The sequence below is a fragment of the Centruroides vittatus genome, unplaced genomic scaffold, assembly GCF_030686945.1.
Source record: "Centruroides vittatus isolate TY-2023 unplaced genomic scaffold, ASM3068694v2 contig_3288, whole genome shotgun sequence".
Lineage (NCBI taxonomy): Eukaryota > Metazoa > Arthropoda > Arachnida > Scorpiones > Buthidae > Centruroides > Centruroides vittatus.
The window spans coordinates 16,293-34,977 of NW_027122112.1; the positions used below are offsets into that span (position 1 = coordinate 16,293).

Consider the following 18,685-nt stretch of genomic DNA (forward strand, 5'->3'; position numbering starts at 1 on the left):
CATTATTCAATTCAAATAAATAAATCAGAAACACCGGAAGCAGATAAAAAAAATGACCTTAGGACCTCTTTTTATCGACCCCCTTGTGACGAACGGCTGGATCCGCGCTGCTGTACTGCTAACAGCATGAACTGGCATGCGCTGTCAGGAATTCTTCTCTTAGTGATAAAAGTCGTGTGTCACGTGCTTTCATGACCCACGAGAGCGAGAAAAATCCTTCATTCCCACACCCACGTTTAGCTGACAAGTCAGAAAAAGTTTATTTACTGTTTTATTACATAAAAATTTATGTAATAAAACAATTTTTTAAAGTTAAAACATTAATATTTACAAATTTATTAAAAATTTAAATGAAAATAATAAAACAAATAGCTCTTATAACAGATTTTCTTCAGATAAGCCAACATATAAGGCGAAACAGTTTTTTAAAAATATTCCTGTATTTTTCATATTGACGTAACTCTGAATTTACACAATTTTTAAATGATTAGAAACATTCAAAACGTTTATTTTTATATTTATTTTATTTATAAACTTCTGAAATTTAGCGGCAAACTATTCATGGCCGAATATTATTCACATCTTCAACAAAAACATTTTAATTCGCAAAATGTTTTCATAATTCCATAACAGAATGTAGAATGATCAGCAACGCTCTAATTTAACATAAGCTCCATACTTCGGTCTGACGGCAATCGGCGAAGGTTTCAACTGAATGGGGTACTAAAAGAAAATTCGATGAATGTGACGTACATATTAATTATATTATAAATTACTTAAATTAAATTATTATCATTATAATTTGACTGTGATACTCGAAAATCAATTACCTTGTCGGTCTTTTCACACGGCAATATACGGTATTTTCGTAAGAGCCGAGCCAAAACTAATTTGGCTTCCATCATTGCGAATCTCATTCCCACGCAGTTTCTGGGTCCCGCTCCAAACGGTTGCCACGAAAGAGGATTGTGTTTGTTTGCATTCTCTGGAGCAAACCTGTAACAGTGTGTTAATAAACCAACAAAATACAGATTTAAGTCATATATATTACCTTTCTGGACGAAATTCTTCGGGATTTTCCCAGTTATCCGGGTCGCGATGTAACCAGTAAACTGGAACTTGAATAGACATTCCCTTTGGAATAAATATATTTCCGTATTGAATATTTTCGGAAGCTTCTCTGTTTACAAATCTGAGAAAAGTACAAAGTTTGTAGAAAATATTGCTTTGAATGAATTTATAATCGACGTATTAATAATAGCACTTGTATTATTAATACAATTTAATTTATTGGTTAATATATAAAATTTTATTTTGTTCAATCTAACTTTTTGCAACTACGATATAGTGAAATTAAATACAGAGGTGTTCAGTTATATCGAAGGAAGATAAAATATAAAAACTGTCAGTGTAATATGCTTTTATGTTTAGTTTTAAATTATTAATTTATAACTATTATTTTGATAAACAGTCTTCTATACAAATGTTTAGCTCCACAATATTTTATATTTTGTAATATTTTACTACTTTCTATTTTTATTTACAACTGATGTAATTTTAAATGTTAGAAATAAACTTATGTTGATATTAAACTACTTTCCATAGAATTATTTTATATGCCAAGTCTAGAATATTGTTATCAAATAATTTGTGAAATTTTATGTATTTCTGTAAAAAAAAAAACATTAACTACTCACAAATAAACAGGCGGATACAAACGAAGTATCTCCTTGAGTACTTGATCCAAATATTGCAATTTCTGTACTGAACCGTAATCGAATTCTTTCTGAATAATCGATATTTATATTTATGCAGAAAACGACAGGATAAACAATCCAATCATTGGCGATCATTTACCTCTTCTTCCATCAGAGCATTTACTTCTTTTCTAATCTTCTCTTGAACTTCCGGAAAATTAGCCAGCATCAGAGAGCAGTAAGATAAAGCTGTACTTGTAGTTTCGAACCTAACATTTGGTAAATATTTCTAACTAACACACTCCAAATTAGCATAAACAAGTCAATCGTACTGAATTTTTCATACCCAGCAAGAAGGAATACGAATGCATTTCCTACCATTTCGTCCATGGTCAATGATCTAGAGTTGGAAGTGCCTAAAAATGAAAATACCAGTTTAGAAGTAATAAAGTTTTCATTGAATATTAATATCCTTAATACAAGAAATACCGTTAATTAATTCTTTCTCGTTACTTTCTTTATCGACGCTTTCGCTAGCAGCCAGAGATTGATAATCAATGTTGGCTTTATCTTCGATTCGGGCATCGATCATCAATTGGAGAAAATCTGCTCGTCTTTTCTGTATACACGAAAATTAACGTATTGGGTGATTATAAGATACATTTCCCTAAATTGGGGTCTCTTACAGGTAGGCGGACGAGAGATATCGCTGCATAGTTGACAGGTGGCTTATGTAGAATACGCAGAAGCATTTTAATACAAAAATTAGTTCAAATTTTGTCACCAGGAAAATAAGCATGATCGGAAAATAAGAAGAAAAAAACAGATTTAAATTTCTTTATCGATTTCACGAGTATGATATTACAGCAGCTACTCAATGTTCTGTCTGTAACTGGAAACGACATGCTGAGTATAAAAGCATGAATCATGATTTCGTGCAGTTGATTCTGTCTTTGCAGAAACGGGAATATGTTAAAACTATACCTTTGAATCTGTTCAAAAGATAAAGGAACTGCTGCATGCAGCAACAAAGTATTTTTAAAATTTTCGTCATCCCTGCAACTACCATCATCTGACCTCTATCGTTGTGATTGTGGAAAGACAGCGTATGACGAAGGCGTATACTCGTCTGTGGATATGAAAGTGAACATTAAACAGAACCTGCAGTACTGCCACACAAATCAGTTGCTCATGCAGTTCTTCATTTCATCATGTCAGATTTAGTGGTGGCTAGCACATTGAGCAGTGGCTTCAATAACATATTCGTGAAATCAGTAAACGTGAAATTTTGATTTCCGTGTTTTAGATTGTTTTTCCAATGCACCTATTTCCCTGATGACAAAACTCTAAGGTAGCCTTCTCTTTGCTAAACAGCTTCCACATATTTCTAGATAAGTACTACCTACTAATTTCTACAGCGATGTCCTATCCGTCTTTCCATCAGAGAGTTCGGTACGGAGAAACTAATTTCATAACTATTCGGTGTACTGAAATGAATATTAAATAAGAATGAAATTTGTATCGTTACCGTAGGATCTTTCTTGCGAGAGTTGATGATGGCTTCACAATTATCTAACAATTCCTTAAGAGGACTTGTACCTCTGTTGATTATTAGAGCAAAAATGACGCGAAAAAGTCGAAAAAACGGTTGGAGAAACTCAAAAGATCCTAAGGAAAAATAAGTTTAAACAAAGGTAAGTATTAAAATGAAAACTTAAAATATATTAATTTTACAAAATTTATATTAAAATATTATTGTGAAAGGTTTAAAATTGAATTTAATTATCGTTTTTAAACTTATTTTCTTTCAATTGTCTGCGATCTCTTTAGATTTGTAACTGATTCAAAGCTAATTATAATTTATATATAAACAGACTATTTAACATTGTATCAAATCTGCGTAACATAAAAATATCTTAAACAAATAAAACGGCAAAGACGTATTCGGACAAGACTATGTCTCGGAGACTCGCTACTAAGCCGGATCACTTCGACGCTCACGTCGGGTCTCGTTCTCATTCTCCAATCATCTTGGGTATCGCTGGTTTTGAGCGCGATCATTCAAACTTCGCCGGCCATAGCCATGACCACGAGGTCATCCACGATGCATTTTCGGTAAAATTAACCTATCGAATGTTGAAATTTCTCTCCGTTGGATGACGACCCAGGTTGAATTTTTGTCAATGCAAAAATTTCTCGTTTTTGAAAAAAAAATAATGGTGGCTATTGTATCGTTCGCAATTGTTTATTTATTTTGCAGAAACGAAATATATATATATACTGATAAATGTAAAAAGAAAAAGTATTATATTTCGGAAGTTAGTTTTAATATAAAATTATAAAATTATAACGACGCGCCATCTAGTTTCAAAAAGTTCCGATGACGAAACGAGTTATCTCAGGTCAATCGGTCGAGGTTAGCACGTGGCGACCAGAAATATGTGGGGACAGAAATAACCCGAGACAGGTAAATGGAGTTTTTTCAAAGATTCGTGTGTCAAAATTCGATTTTACAATATTCGTATTTCCAACTTACCAACCAGCAACGGATGCGCAAATCTCGCACTGCTGCCTGTTTGTAGAAAGTGTCGCCATTTTGTATTTTATTGTGTTTCGGTTCACGGTCCCCTGACTACCTACAAGTCTGGTTTTTTTCATGCGCGCACGATTTGGGCACCTAATACTCTGTGCCAAATTTAAAATCCTGACATGTACTCCTTCATATCTCTAAGCTGGTAAGACAGCAGGCAGTACGATTTTATAAACAAGACATAGTCTTGTCAAAAATAAAAACTATAATAAATATTTAAAAAATTTATCATATATTAATGCTAATTTATTTATGAAAGTTTGATTTATATAAAATAAGAACGACTCACTTGTAAAGAGTAGAAAGAAATGTCTAAAGGGTGCATGAATTAAAATATTGCACAACTTATAAAGAGAACTTTCGGGATTTATCTGAATATCAGTCTGAAAACCAAAGGCAGTTCTGACAATTACATCCATGGTCAGCCTTTGGTACAGAGCATAGGAGTCAAAGGCTTCTCCCGATTCACATAATTTGTCAAAGTTGTTTAACAGAAGTTCAATGGCATCGTTTATAATGGGCGACATCTGACACATAATATTAAATGTTATATATTATTATAAATACTGCTATAGTATAAGTTATAACAATTTTATATATTTTTATACCAGTTTCATCTTGCTCGTGGTAAAAGAAGGTGTAACTACGCTTCTCATCTGCTTCCATTTTGCACCTTTCAAATTAATTAAATGATAAGCTAATCGATTTGTAGACAGCTTGTTGTTTTCTGAATGGAGAGTCTAAAAAAGTTTTTCTCTTGTAATCAGTAGATTAATATTCTATATTGAAATAAACTTTCCTCACCGGTCGATCTGAAAAATTATGGAAATCTTTGATTTGAATATTTTTCAATAATTCGGTGTCTGTAACAAACAGAACCGGAGTCGTGCCGTAATAATATCTGAAATTATATTAATGTACAATATTTATATTTATTATAATACATGCAATAAAAATGGATAAATTTCTCTTACCCTAGAACTTTGCCATATTTGGAAATCCACTCTTTGTGGGTCCGTAAAGGTCCCTAAAAATCATATTATAATTACCTTCTTAACGATAAATTTAAAATGAATTCAGAAGTTACCTTTAAAAATAATTCTAACGAATTTCCAAAAAATATGTTTGGTTGAGGCCCGGGAATTCCGATTTTATTGAAAACTGAAAACTGCTTCCTTCTTTGTCTACAGAAATGAGGAAAGTGATGAATTATTCAACGATAATTGTAAAGAAACCGGTAGGATTTCGTCGTTGTGATGTATTATAAAATTTTTTCTTACATTTAATAATAATAATTTCGCAAATAATTTTATATAAAATATTTGTAAATAATTCTGCATAAATTTTAATTAAAATTCCATAGAATTTCCTTTAATAAATGTTATAAGTTGTGTAAATGAGAACATTTTATGAGAATATAAATCTTTATAATGTTTGCAGTATTCTTTTGATATGTGTAAAAACTATAATACGTTTTTAAAATAGTAATGAATGAAAAATTAGTTTATTAAAAATATACATGTGTAAAGTACAGTTTTGTGTGATCAAAACACCGTTATTTTCATATAACGTTGCACCTTGTTCCTACCCTTTATCGATTTGTTTATATACAGATAAAAAATAAAAATAAAAAACATTATAATCATAAGCTGATTAGAAAACCATTTGGTACAGCAAGCCAATGACACAGCCCGTTTCAAATGAAAGGGGCTACCTCATTGGCTTTTAGTATCAACATTAAAACCGTAGTACCTAACAACTACAGTATTAAAACCGTATTACCTAGCAATATTTAAAATGAATAAATATTGAACTCACAATTAAAATCTATCATAATTTCATTTCATCTGCTACAATTACTATATGTAATTTAAATAAAACGATTTTAAAAAATCTGACATTATGACATTATACAAATAATTTACAAAATGTAAGATAATCTAATGATAAAAGTATTGACAGACAGGTCTAAACTGTTTGTCTTTCAATAGAACAACATAGCATCTTGATTTTTATATTAAAACTAAAGAGAAATTATTTAATGCTTAGAAATTAGTTAATTAAAATTTGTACTACTTACCGATACCATAAATACAACAAAATGGAGAAAACTGGTAAAAAAATTTGCAAAAACATTACGAGACAGTAGAGAAAGTAGGAGTGTCGTTATAGTCTTTAATCAGATGAAGTGTACTTCATAATATATATAACCTTTGTTTGCTTACAGATAACGTAATGAATGACGCTGCAATTTTGTATTATTTATCAATGACGAATAATTATTATCGTATTTCATAAACGATGAAACAGTTATAATATCAAATTTACAAATAATGCATTTCGTAGGTAGCAAAGGAAGTTAGAAAACTTCAGAGTAATACTCTGAAGAGTCATGTTTGATAACCTATGACTTGTGTAATGCTCTATTACCCGATATAATGAGTAATATGGCCACATTGTATGGCCGGAAAATATTTTGAAAATTAGAAGGCGTAATTTCTATGAAAGTGACGTGTTTATTAAACATTTAAGTACTTTTAAATGCTTAATAATTACCATAAATGCTTAGCTTACCGAATGGTTTGCTGAATTTCAAAGAAAAATTTTTCTCTTATTATTTGGGCTTTGGAGTCGTGTAAAAATCTACTGACTCCGACTCCGGCCAGGGGCGGATTTCTTAACAAAATAGGCCCGGAAATTCTGATGTCATCATTTGACCTCAGACTAAAAGCTTCAATAAATAGAGTTTTAATAAAGATAGAACGTAGAAACTTTTTTATTTCGAGGAAAAGGTTTCCTCTAAGTAATGACGATAGTCAATATATAAATATGTATTCGATAATTTTTACTTTTCTGGCTGTTATATATAACAGAGGGAAAGTGTAGCCATCGGTCAAATGATCCCTTCCAAATTTTTACATCTTTGCACTCAGGACACCTTGAAATGTCGAAATATGCAAAAGATTTGGAGGATTTTTTCTGCATGTATGGATGTTAGACTGTGTTTGTAGGACAAGATTTTGTTCACACTGAAGCTTAATAACTTCTGTAGTTTTTGAATCGGAGTCAGATGGTTTAAAACAAAAGTTATTACGGTTTAAAGTAATTGAACTAAATTGTGCTTCACACACATTCTAACGTTCCGTGCATACAGAAAAAACATCGTATGTTTTTGTACTTCTCTACGTTTCGAATCTTCCCGAGTCAAAAAAAAATAAAAATCTGGAAAAGTCATTTTTTCACTGATCGCCATTCTTTTTCTTTGTCATAGGCCTATACTGTATAACAGCCGGGAAAGTATTATGTCAGCATTCGTGGAAGCACAGATTAGATTAAAAAAAAAATTGTGTACGCTAATAGTGAGTAAAATATTCATTAAACATATATAAACAGACAAATAGCTTGTTGTGACTATGCGCAATAACACAGAAATGGATGAGTCTAAGAACAATACACTTTATTGTTCGTTCGGAAACGGATATACAGTTTCAAAAATGGCGGGACAACGGTCCATCAACTCTCCGGTCACGTGACTTTACTAACCCCTCTTTTCCCTGTTGAAAGGCACCCTCGCCGTGGCATCCCTCACATAGCTGTCGACAGCCATCATACATTTTACATTTTGGTTCTACATTTCCTTTTACATACGAGTTATCTCATTTCTTTGCGTATATAATAAATACATAACATAATATATATTTGCTCATACTTAGTGAATATTTATTTACAGGATCATTAATTCTATACTTAAAAGATCAGAATACAAAATAAAAACTTTCCGTAGTTATGTATATTTTGTTCCTTTCGTTTGTTTTTTCGTACGTGGCTTATCTTACATATATATATTATTACACTTTGGGTATTTTCCCCCTAATATTAATAGAAATTATTTAGATATGTAAAATTACATTTAATATAAATGATTTTAAAACAAATTTACATACAGTAGAGCGTCGATAAGTGGAACGTCGGTAAGTGGAATGGCCGGAAAGTGGAACGATTTTCAGTCGGACTGTGTCGTGCTGAATCGAATGTTTTTGATACTAAATTTACTTCTAAAGTATAATTTTCATGTTTTTTATATTCTTTAATATATTTATTTTGTTTGTACAAAATGCAGAAATAATTTTTAACGATACGATAGCCTCGATGATTATTGTAAAAATTTTCGTTAGGCTTAAAATCGACGAAAATTCAACACGAAGCGACACGCAACGGAGAAAAATTCGAACATCGGACAGGTTAATGTATTTTTTCGTACAAAGTCGGAAACTGGAACAAATCATTAACTGGAAGGACCCCAGTCCCCAATTGGTTCCACTTATCGACGCTCTACTGTACTGTATTATTCTATGGTTCGAATTCGTTTGCAGTATGTTTCTAACATAGACGATGACAAATTTTAGGAACAAACGCTATTACTGTTGATTAAATTTTAACCTACAACGTGCAATTGTTTATTGTTACTTCGTCACAATGCTCTCAATTTTATCTGGTGTCGACTTTCATCTATCTAACTCTTAATTCCGTCCTCGAGATTAATTAAAGAAGAACAATTTCTAATTATTTCATCACTTATAAAATGTGATTACAAACCTTTACATCTGTCAAAAATTCACAACTAGTTACATAACTTTTCCGGCAAAAATATTTGTTTAAGAAACATAATAGCAGTTTAAAAATTATAGGTAGTGCCATCTATTATGAAATTTTCTTAAAAAGTATTTTTTTATATTATTAATTATAATAAAAAAGCAAAAGACTTAATTTTCAAGGTAGTGATGATTTTTATATTTAAAAACATTATAAATGCTAATGACAAATAAAATCTTTATTAAGTCCGATTACACACGAGATACGTCACGTGACCCTTCTCTATCTCCCCGTCCTCTTGGCCTTTACCCACCAAAATTTAATAGCATCAATCCCCCTGATAAATAAACTTCCCTCTCAAATTTCAGGAATTTTCAGCAAAAGGTACACGAGTTACTGAGCTTGAAAATAGACAAACAAAATGGTATTCCAGACACACACTATATACCCATACGTAAAGAGAAATAACCTACTGTATTTTCATTTTTTCTTATTTATTTTTGAATATTTTCATGAAAAATTCGACCGGAAAATGCAAAAAAAGAATTTTTTTTTTTGGTTTATGCAATAGAAATTCGTACTTTATTTTTCGGCTGAAAATATAGAGTAATTTAAATTGTAATTTCATGACAGCATCGTCCGAGCTTTTTGAATATTTAAGCGAAATTTATTATGCAAATGGAATTCGTAAATAAAACTTAATACGATGTTGTAACTTTAAACTTCGTATAGGTAATTCTGATTCACGAGACAACTAGTTAATGTTTCGTCATTTTCGTCACTGATAAAATTCGAATTTCGTAAAGAAATATTGTAAATTTATACTTTATTTTTATAATTTCTTTTCAAATTTCGAAATTCCGAAGTTTAAAAACATCTGCGTAACTGTAAAAACATGTTTAAAAATATTTTTCATTGGATAATACAGTTAAATATTCGGTAAAATGGCAAAAATTATGCACCCATTGTCATGAAAATTACGTTAGAATTCATCTATACGATTTTAATTCTAATAAGACTCTAATATAAACAACATAAGCAAATTCTAAATGCAAATAACTATAAATTGATGTAGAGAGTACGTAGTCAAGTGAAGTTACATCAATGGCATTGTGGCTTGACTTGCAAATGAGCTTAATAAACTACAGATTAGAGCCTGGTGCCACGAGAAACCTCGCTTCATTTTCGATAAATTATTACGGTAGTATGTATTAATCAGTATTATTTGAGCGAGAACGTAGGACCTCTTGTAGCGTGTTCAAATCCAAATCTGATAAGTCCGGAATTTTTCTTAACACCTCAACATATACTTTACCTAGAAATTCAATTGCTTTAAATATTGCAGATTTAATGAAAAAGCCACGAACACACTTCAAATTTACCACGATGTGTCTTCCGTCAAAACGTTTTTGGAAAATATTCCTATTTAGGTGTTAGACACGTGAAGAAAACAGAAAATGCTCGTGGCCAGCCATGTGCAGTTTTCTATACTCGGCCAATGGGGTGCATTTTTAAATATTATTTGTAAGATGTCTTCTCCGATTAAAAAAACTATAAAAGAATTAAACGAAATGTAATTTTTGGCAATTCTAATTACAGAATTTTTAATTAAATGTATTGAAGAGGCGGTACGTAAACAGATGATAAGATGATATTTTTTAATGTGTATTTATATATTTAAACAAGTAAATATGTACACATAAGTAGATAAAAAAGATGATAAGACGAGACTGATTAGACTAAAACAATACATAAAAATAACGATATCTACTTCAACTTTAAGCTTTACACATAGAAAAAAAACGATAATTAAAATAAAATTATAATATAATATCGAAATCATCAATTATATATATATAACTTTCTGACGATAAATATACCCATCCATAGTGTTGTAACTTAGTTTTTCATTTGCCTTTTAAAATTACTTTAAAAATTATCATCAACTGTAAAGAAAATACTTTTATAATACATCACAAACAATGACGAAATCCTATTCGTTTGTTTACTATTATCCTTTCATAATTCGTGACTTTCTCATTTCTCTACCCTTCCTACCCACGCTCGAACTGAGTTCGAGCAAGTTCGATAGCGTTACAAACGGACGGACATTTGGGCTCTGGGAAAAATAATATTTTTTAAAAAAATTTCCGGATGCTTTTTAAGTCCTCAGATTGTTTTAAAAAATTTTTACCCACGCGAAAGAATTTTATAGCGATTTTAATTAACCTTTAATGACGCGCGATTAACGCTTAATTGTATTTTATGAGATTTTTTTTTATAGAATTTCATTCATCGTTCTAAAGTTCTCGTGCACAGATTTTACTGCGGTAAAGTTATTTAAAGATACTTTCTGATGTCAAAAACGACAGCCAATAGTTTTTTAATTTTTTTAATTAATAGATTTTATTATATAATGGATTTTATTATATTAGTTAAGTCGGGGGGTCGGAAATTTCAATTAAAATCGTAATTTTTAAAAAATATTTAGAAATATACTGCCACCTAGTATTCACCCTATTTTATACCCTTGTCCTCCTGAGACTTTTATCAGAATGTCCCGCGAAAAACGATACCAGCTGTTCTCAAGGTCATCCATCTGTAAACACGATAACTCATCGGTGTCAAATTTTGCAAAAAGATGAGACAAAGGAAATTAAACTTTGAAGCTTTCTCTTAAAAATTAACGCATTTCTTTTGTTTTTTCGTTTTTATGTTTAATTACATAAAAACTAATAATTAAGAAATCAAATCGTGCGGAAATGGGAAAGAAGCTGTTTTCAGTTATCAGTAAACTCGGAATTCCCGGACCTCAACTGCCTTCAAATCGATTAGCTCATAATTTAATTAGTTTAAAAGGTGCAAAATGGAAGCAGATGATAAGCATAGTTACAGCTTCTTTTACCACAAGCAAGATGAAACTGGTATAAAAAAAAGTATAATTTTAAAATTGACACTAAAGAATAATTAATTGTCATTGTTATTTATTCTTATGCATTAGATGTCCTCATTATAAACGATGCCATTGAACTTCTGTTAAACAATTTTGAAAAATTTTGTGAATCAAGAGAAACCTTTGAATCCTATACCATGTATCATGGCTGATCATGGATGTGATTGTCAGAACTGCCTTTGGTTTTCATATCGATATTCAGATAAATCTTAAAAGTTCTTTCTACAATCTGTGTGCTTTTTTCGTTCAGGCACCATTGAGGCGTTTTATTCTATACATGAAAAGTGGGTCATTCAGCTAACTAATTTAATTCTTTAAAACTCAATTTCTTTAAAAAAAGATCTTTCTTTCTTAAAAATAATTGATGAAACTTCACAGTTAAGAACGGTAAGTTCAACCGTTGTTATTTTATCTGGACCGCATTTCATCAGAGACAAAGACTACTGGGTTTTATCTTCGTTACTCTTTATTTTACTATGCATTTCGGATGCAATCTTTGCATCCGTGCTAACTTGCACCCCTCGTCATGTGTTACATTTCTATAAATGGTAGAAAACACATTTATTACATTAATTATTGTAGTGGAATTTTTACAAGTTACACGAAGTTATTACAATTTTTTTTACATGTTACAAGAAGTTATTACAAATTATATTATTATTAACATTATAGTGAACTAACCCATTTTTTATATATATATTTAGACATTCAGTTACGAAGTGTTGGTGTTTTGTCCCCTAAGGCATTTCTAACGGCCTTTCTGTCGGTTTACTTGCTTTATTTAGTCCCTCCCATTTCCTCCCATACTTCGTCAATCTCCATGCCATTGTTTAAGTTTATAGTGTTGTTTTTATTAATTATTGCGAACTGTTCTTTGAATTTTCGTAAATAATTGTCCTCTTTGTGGATTATTTTTACACTTTTGATATCGATTGTACATCCAAATTTGCTGCAGTGGTTAGTCCATGGTGATTGGTTATATTTGAGTCTGATTGCTGCTTCATGTTCTTTTATTCTGGTTTTGAGTTGCATTCCTGTTTCTCCTATGCATATTGCTCGTGTAACTTGTAAAAATTCCACTACAATAATTAATGTAACGAATGTGTTTTCTACCACTTACAGAAATGTAACACCTGATGCGGGGTGCAATAGACCAAAAGATTGCGCTTGAAATGCATAGTAAAATAAAGAATAACGAAGATAAAACCCAGTAGTCTTTGTAACTGATGAAATGCGGTCCAGATAAAATAACAACGGTTGAACTTATCGTTCTTAACTGTGAAGTTTCATCAATTATTTTTAAGAAATTGAATTTTAGACAATATAAAGAAGCCGCACCATTGATAACATGTCTGTTACTTATAAAAGATAATTTAATTCTTATTTTTAAATTTTCTATTAGCATTTAGTGTTTTTTAGAATCTTCACTACATTTTTTAATATAAATTTTAGTGTTTGATGCAACAGATTAACTTAAATCCGATGTCACATTAAGCACTTTATTCATCTAAACATTCTTTACTTCGTTATGTCTTAAGAATAAAGATTTAGTTGTTGACACAACGTTGTAATTTGATATATACACCACGTTTAGGTCTTATAATATTTGGTGTCAATTCCAGTTCGAAAGGAAACTGAAAGAATTCGAAGATAAAAATTATTATTTATAGAAAGGGAATGCAATTCATTATAGAAAAATGATAAAGTATTCATATATATTCGTAGTATTAATTAATAAAATTAATATTTCTCTTACTTTATCGGTTTTTTCGTAAGGTAATATGCGGTATTTATTTAATATGTGAGCCAAAGCTAATTTTGCTTCCATCTGTGCAAGTCTTATTCCTACGCAATTTCTGGGTCCAGCTCCGAAAACTTGCCATGCCAAAGCGTTATTTTTACGAGCAACTTCCGGTGCGAATCTGAAACGAAAATATTTCACGAAATCTTCAGTAAATTTGCAAATTTTAATTAAAAACTCTTCAGTTTACCTTTCTGGACAAAATTCTTCGGGTCGATCCCAATAATCCGGATCGCGGTGTAACAAGAAAGAGGGAACTTGCACTATCATCCCTTTAGGAATGAAAATGTCGCCGTAAACAACATCTTCGTTAGCTTCACGATCTACGAATCTGTGATAAATGAAAATTTAATATAATATAATTTTGAAATTCGCGATATTCGTGAATTTATGTATTTATGCACGCCAGTTTTTACAACACACTCCGGATTATATACATATAAGCCCTATACGTTTCGATATATATAATCGAGACGAGTTGATGATGATAATAATAATAATAATCAGCGCAGAGCCCAAACGGTTAGGAGTTGAAAGTTGAAATTTGGTTACAGTCAGGGTACGTCACGAGAACGCACACTAAGAAGGGATTTTTCGAAATTTTTCCCCACGGGGTAGAGGAACAAGATTACAATTAACAATGGAAGTGTTAAGTAACAGTGGAAATGTTCAGTAACAATAGATGTGTCAACAATGGAATTGTTAAGAGAAAGCGACGTACAAGACGCAGATGCACTTTTTTTCGTTTTTGCGGGAAATCGAACATATTTTTAGACCCATCTAAAAATTCTGTAATTACTCTGGAAATAGGGGGGACCCAATTCTTGCATTCAGTGAAAACGGGTAAGGTTGACTATAACGTAATAATCTTAATCTTCGCTATCGTTACTTTTGCCCGAGCAACGCCGGGCCTACCTGCTAATACTTATATAATTTGGGAAGATATGAAAGAGGAGTACCAATCGAGTTAATACAAATTGAACATTAAACAGTGTTCGAAATACGTTTAATTCCATCTCTTGCTTGAAATTTTATCAATTCTCGCCTGTACTTCGTCTCAACTTAACTTACCACGGCGAAATCTGTAAGTGTCTTTTCATTGGTGGCAATGTCACCATTTTACCATTCCTCTCGTTTCCGTGGTGATTTAGTGTTAACATTTGTGTTGTAGAACAAAATTGCGCATATTCGTTGCTTTAAAAAAATCCTGTTTTTATGTTAATTTTGTTTTTTGCAGATTTATTTCGATGGTTCCTGTTGAATCGAGAATAATTAAAGACCCTGTTTTGATAATAATTCTTTAATTTTTAACTGATCTTCATCTACTACGGGGATTCTAACTGGCAGATAATATGTATACGAATACTTACAAATATACTGGAGGATAGAGACGAAGTATTTCTTTAAATGCTTGATCCAGATATTGTAATTTCTGAACGGTGCTGTAATCCAATTCATTCTGAAAGAAAACAAAATCTTTTTTGTAATACAAACTGTAATTACTGTGTAAATATGATTGTCCTTCGTAAATTTACCCCTTCTTCTATCAGAGTTTTCACTTCATTTCTTATTTTTTCCTGGAAGTCGGGAAAATTAGCTAACATCAGAGTGCAAAAAGCCAGAGCAGTACTCGTGGTTTCGTATCTAAATCGTTCGTAAGATATTTACCATTAAAAATCTAACAAACATATATTTATATAACAGTTAAAATCTATGGAAATACGCTAAATAACTGTTCTCACCCGGCCAAAAGTACTACAAATGCATTCGATGTCATCTCATTCATAGTCAAACGTCTGGATTTGACGGTTTCTGTCGAAAATTTTCAATTATTCGTTAAAATGCAAAAATAATTTAATACAAAACTTAAATTGTAAATACCATTCTTCACTCGCTTAACATCGACTTCTTTCTCTACGTTATCGCTAGCAGCCAAATCTTGGTAATCAACGTTGACATTTTCCTTAATTTCCGCATCGATTAAGAGTTGAAGGAGATCCGGTTTTCGTAGCTGTGTATTTTGTAAAATAAGTTAGAAAAATCGTTGAAAAACGATGGCGAAATTTCTTGTTATTACCGTTGGATCGTTTTGTCGAGCTTTGACAATGGCTTCACATTTGTTGATAAGATCATTTAGTGGACTAGTACCTCTGTTTTTGATGATTGCAGTTACTTTTCGAATTATTCTCATAAACGGTTGAAGAAAACCGAAAGAAGCTATAAATAAATGAAATTGTTCTGAAAATGCGATAACTGTGTTCAAAAGTATTAATATTTCTGTTTAATGCGAAACTTCTACTCATGGCAAGAAATGTCATGTAACGTAGTCTTTGACTTTCGGACAATTCTCTCGTGCGCCGTATTTTGGTATTTTTAAATGGCTATTTGTATGCCAAATTTGGACTTTTATAAATTTTCAGTGGACAAGCTGTAATTTCGACATGTGCATTGGCATTTTTCTACCAGTTTTTTAATTTTTTGGTATCAGCAAAATCATTTGTTAAAACTAAATTTGTAAACTAAATTGCAGTGAGTAAACAAAATGATGCCTTCTATCAACAAATAGCCAAACTGTATAAAAAATTCTTAGGGTGTTTACTACTTCTAATAATCTTTAATTTAGTTATTTATACTAAAAATAATTATATATTATTGTATAGAATTGACTTACTTGTTAAAAGAGCGAAAAAGAATCGAAACGGAATATGAAACATGACATAAACCAAATGAAGTAAGGGATCTTTCAAATTTTTCTGCGCGTTAGATTGAATTCCAAAGGCAATTCTGACAATCACATCTAAAGTTAACCTTTGAAAGAATGAATATGCTTGAAAGCCTTCTCCAGACTGGCAAAATTTCTCAAAATTTTCCAGTAAATCTTCAATGGCATCATTTATCATGGGTGACATCTGCAAAGTAAACAAATGTTTTTAACATCGAATCGATACTATAAGTAGCAAGCGTGTCATAAGGAATTGAAATAATTAAAAGATAAATATAGGAATAAAAGCATCACTTTGATCTAGTAATTGAGATTGGAATTGCGATACATTTTATTGCTATCTGTGAATTGCTTTTTATGTTTTTATAAGTTTCAATGTGTACCGATCTATAAAAATAAATATGTGAGACTATGCAACAAGAAAAATGAACAGATGGCAGTCAGTGAAACTGGAAGAGTCCATTTCTGTCACGCCAAACTTTCGAGAATTTTGAATTTAACAATTAAAACGATATGAAGCTATAAAACGAAATTTATTTTATATACCAGGGGTGGACAAGCAAGAGTTTAGTGGGAGCCTAATTATAGGTTTTGCAAAATGCATGGGAGCCGCAGTTCTGTACTTTTTTATTTTGTACAGCAGTTCTGTACCGCCATTTTATTATATAATATAAATATTATATAAAACAAATATTGAACTTTTTTAATAAACATATTTTCACAAAATTATGGAAATAAAATAGTAAAAATAATAATAAAAAGCAGAAATTAACACTTTCAGGAAGAGCCGCATGTAACTCAAATATAGCCGCATGCGGCTCCGAGAGCTACATCTGCCGATGTCTCTTATATACTAATGTTACTTATTTTTTATATTTTATTTGTACCTGTTGATTTAAAGAATCGCAAGAATTAACATTTAAAACCCTTTTCGTCATAGCAAGGATACCTTTGATGGAGACGGTTAGGTCATCAGCGTATCACTCTAAAAGATCCCCATCAAATCCAAGCGATTTGATCCAGGATCGTTCTGCCACGAATGTGTGGTCTCGTCCCTTAAAAGTCCGTTCCCATTGTGGCACTGGCCAAATTCACGATGTGTATGAAAAAATGCCTTCTTAGTGCCCACAGACAGAAAGAGTTTTAAAAAATTTGATCAAGCAAATCTGTAATCCATTTTTAATAGCAAAATCTTAGAGTAACTAAAATTCTAAAAATTTGTATTTCAATATATACCGTATATATATTTATTAGAGAAAACCGAAATATTCATGATTTACGCGCGATGTATTCAGGTGCCCAAAAATAATTTTTTTAAAACAATACTTGAGTAAGATGTGTTTTCTTCCCAGTTACTCAAACATAAGTTGATGTCTTTACCATTTTCATCTTGCTCGTGGTAAAAGAAGGTGTCATGACACTTCTAGAGCTGTTTCCATTTCGTTCCTCTCAAAAAAATTAAGTGTTGAGAATCACGACCAATAGATACAGCTGAATTTTCTCTCACGAGTATCTAAAAATATTATGAAAAGAAATTCCATAATTTGTCGTTAATTTTTATAATAATTTCAAAATTTCTTTACAGATCTGTCTGTGAATTTCTGAAAATCTTTGATCAATATCTTCTTCAATAAATTTGCATCCGCCACTAGCAAAACTGGAACCTCGCCGTGGTAATATCTAGATTAAAAGTGTTAAAAAGGGAATTAAAAGAATTTCAATTGTAACGTCGAGCATACTTTAATATTTATGAATTTAAATGTAAAATTTTATTTACCCGAGCACTTTACCATATCTGGAGATCCATTCTTTGTGAGGTCGTATGCTTCCCTGAAGAAAGTTTAGATTATCGTATATTAATTAATGTAAAATACAGTATATTAAGTTTTAGCCTTTACCTTTAAGAATATTTCCAAGTAATTTCCAAAAAATACATTTGGAGGAGGACCGGGAATGCCCATCTCTTGAAACAAAGAAAAATGTTTTTTTCTCTTCCTACAGAAAGGAAGAATTAATGAAATTTTAGTTTAACAAGTAAAACAAAATACAAAAAAAAAATGGTGAAATGTTTGAAACGGCACGTTACATACAGAATTTTAGTTTTAATGATTTAATATAAGATTTTTAATACGTCTTCAACCCGCATACAGCGATTTTTGTTAATATGTAATTTTGCAAAAAGAAAAAAAACACTTCATATTTATTAGATAACAATTTAAAATTAACGATAAAATTTAAAGGTATTTACTAGTTGGTATCTTGGGTACAATACAGATTATTATCTTGTGCAGGTTACATTATACATTTTTGAGGGAAATATACAATAAAG

General features: G+C 31.1%; 2 protein-coding genes across 2 annotated transcripts; both read right to left on the reverse strand.

Annotated features, from left to right (window-relative positions):
* Positions 1 to 530: 530 nt before the first annotated feature.
* On the reverse strand, positions 531 to 6,463 carry LOC136973720 (cytochrome P450 3A29-like). The gene is made up of 14 exons (XM_067268459.1): positions 6,368 to 6,463; positions 5,375 to 5,471; positions 5,262 to 5,314; positions 5,092 to 5,188; positions 4,896 to 5,027; positions 4,577 to 4,814; positions 3,226 to 3,365; positions 2,187 to 2,316; positions 2,044 to 2,113; positions 1,858 to 1,966; positions 1,698 to 1,786; positions 1,052 to 1,192; positions 831 to 996; positions 531 to 723 (listed from the first exon to the last, which is right to left on the reverse strand). The coding sequence occupies exons 1-14, from the start codon at positions 6,421 to 6,423 to the stop codon at positions 646 to 648; spliced, it is 1,596 nt and encodes a 531-aa protein (XP_067124560.1). The 5' UTR covers positions 6,424 to 6,463; the 3' UTR covers positions 531 to 645.
* A 6,917-nt stretch (positions 6,464 to 13,380) lies between these two features.
* On the reverse strand, positions 13,381 to 18,351 carry LOC136973722 (thromboxane-A synthase-like; the record flags this gene model as incomplete). Its single annotated transcript, XM_067268460.1, has 14 exons — positions 13,381 to 13,467; positions 13,590 to 13,755; positions 13,825 to 13,965; positions 15,005 to 15,093; positions 15,170 to 15,278; positions 15,377 to 15,446; positions 15,516 to 15,645; positions 15,712 to 15,851; positions 16,306 to 16,543; positions 16,740 to 16,743; positions 17,787 to 17,869; positions 17,940 to 18,036; positions 18,134 to 18,186; positions 18,255 to 18,351. Coding segments are annotated over 14 exons (1,504 nt in total), but the record flags the coding sequence as incomplete, so codon positions are not given.
* Positions 18,352 to 18,685: the final 334 nt, after the last annotated feature.

Coding starts and splice junctions, on each gene's coding strand:
- LOC136973720 (XM_067268459.1), bottom strand. CDS start 6,423: ATGTTTTTGCAAATTTTTTTACCAGTTTTCTCCATTTTGTTGTATTTA. Junction 5,315..5,374: donor CGTTAGAATTATTTTTAAAG/GTAACTTCTGAA, acceptor TATGATTTTTAG/GGACCTTTACGGACCCACAA. Junction 3,366..4,576: donor TTTCTTTCTACTCTTTACAA/GTGAGTCGTTCT, acceptor ATTTTTCCTTAG/GATCTTTTGAGTTTCTCCAA.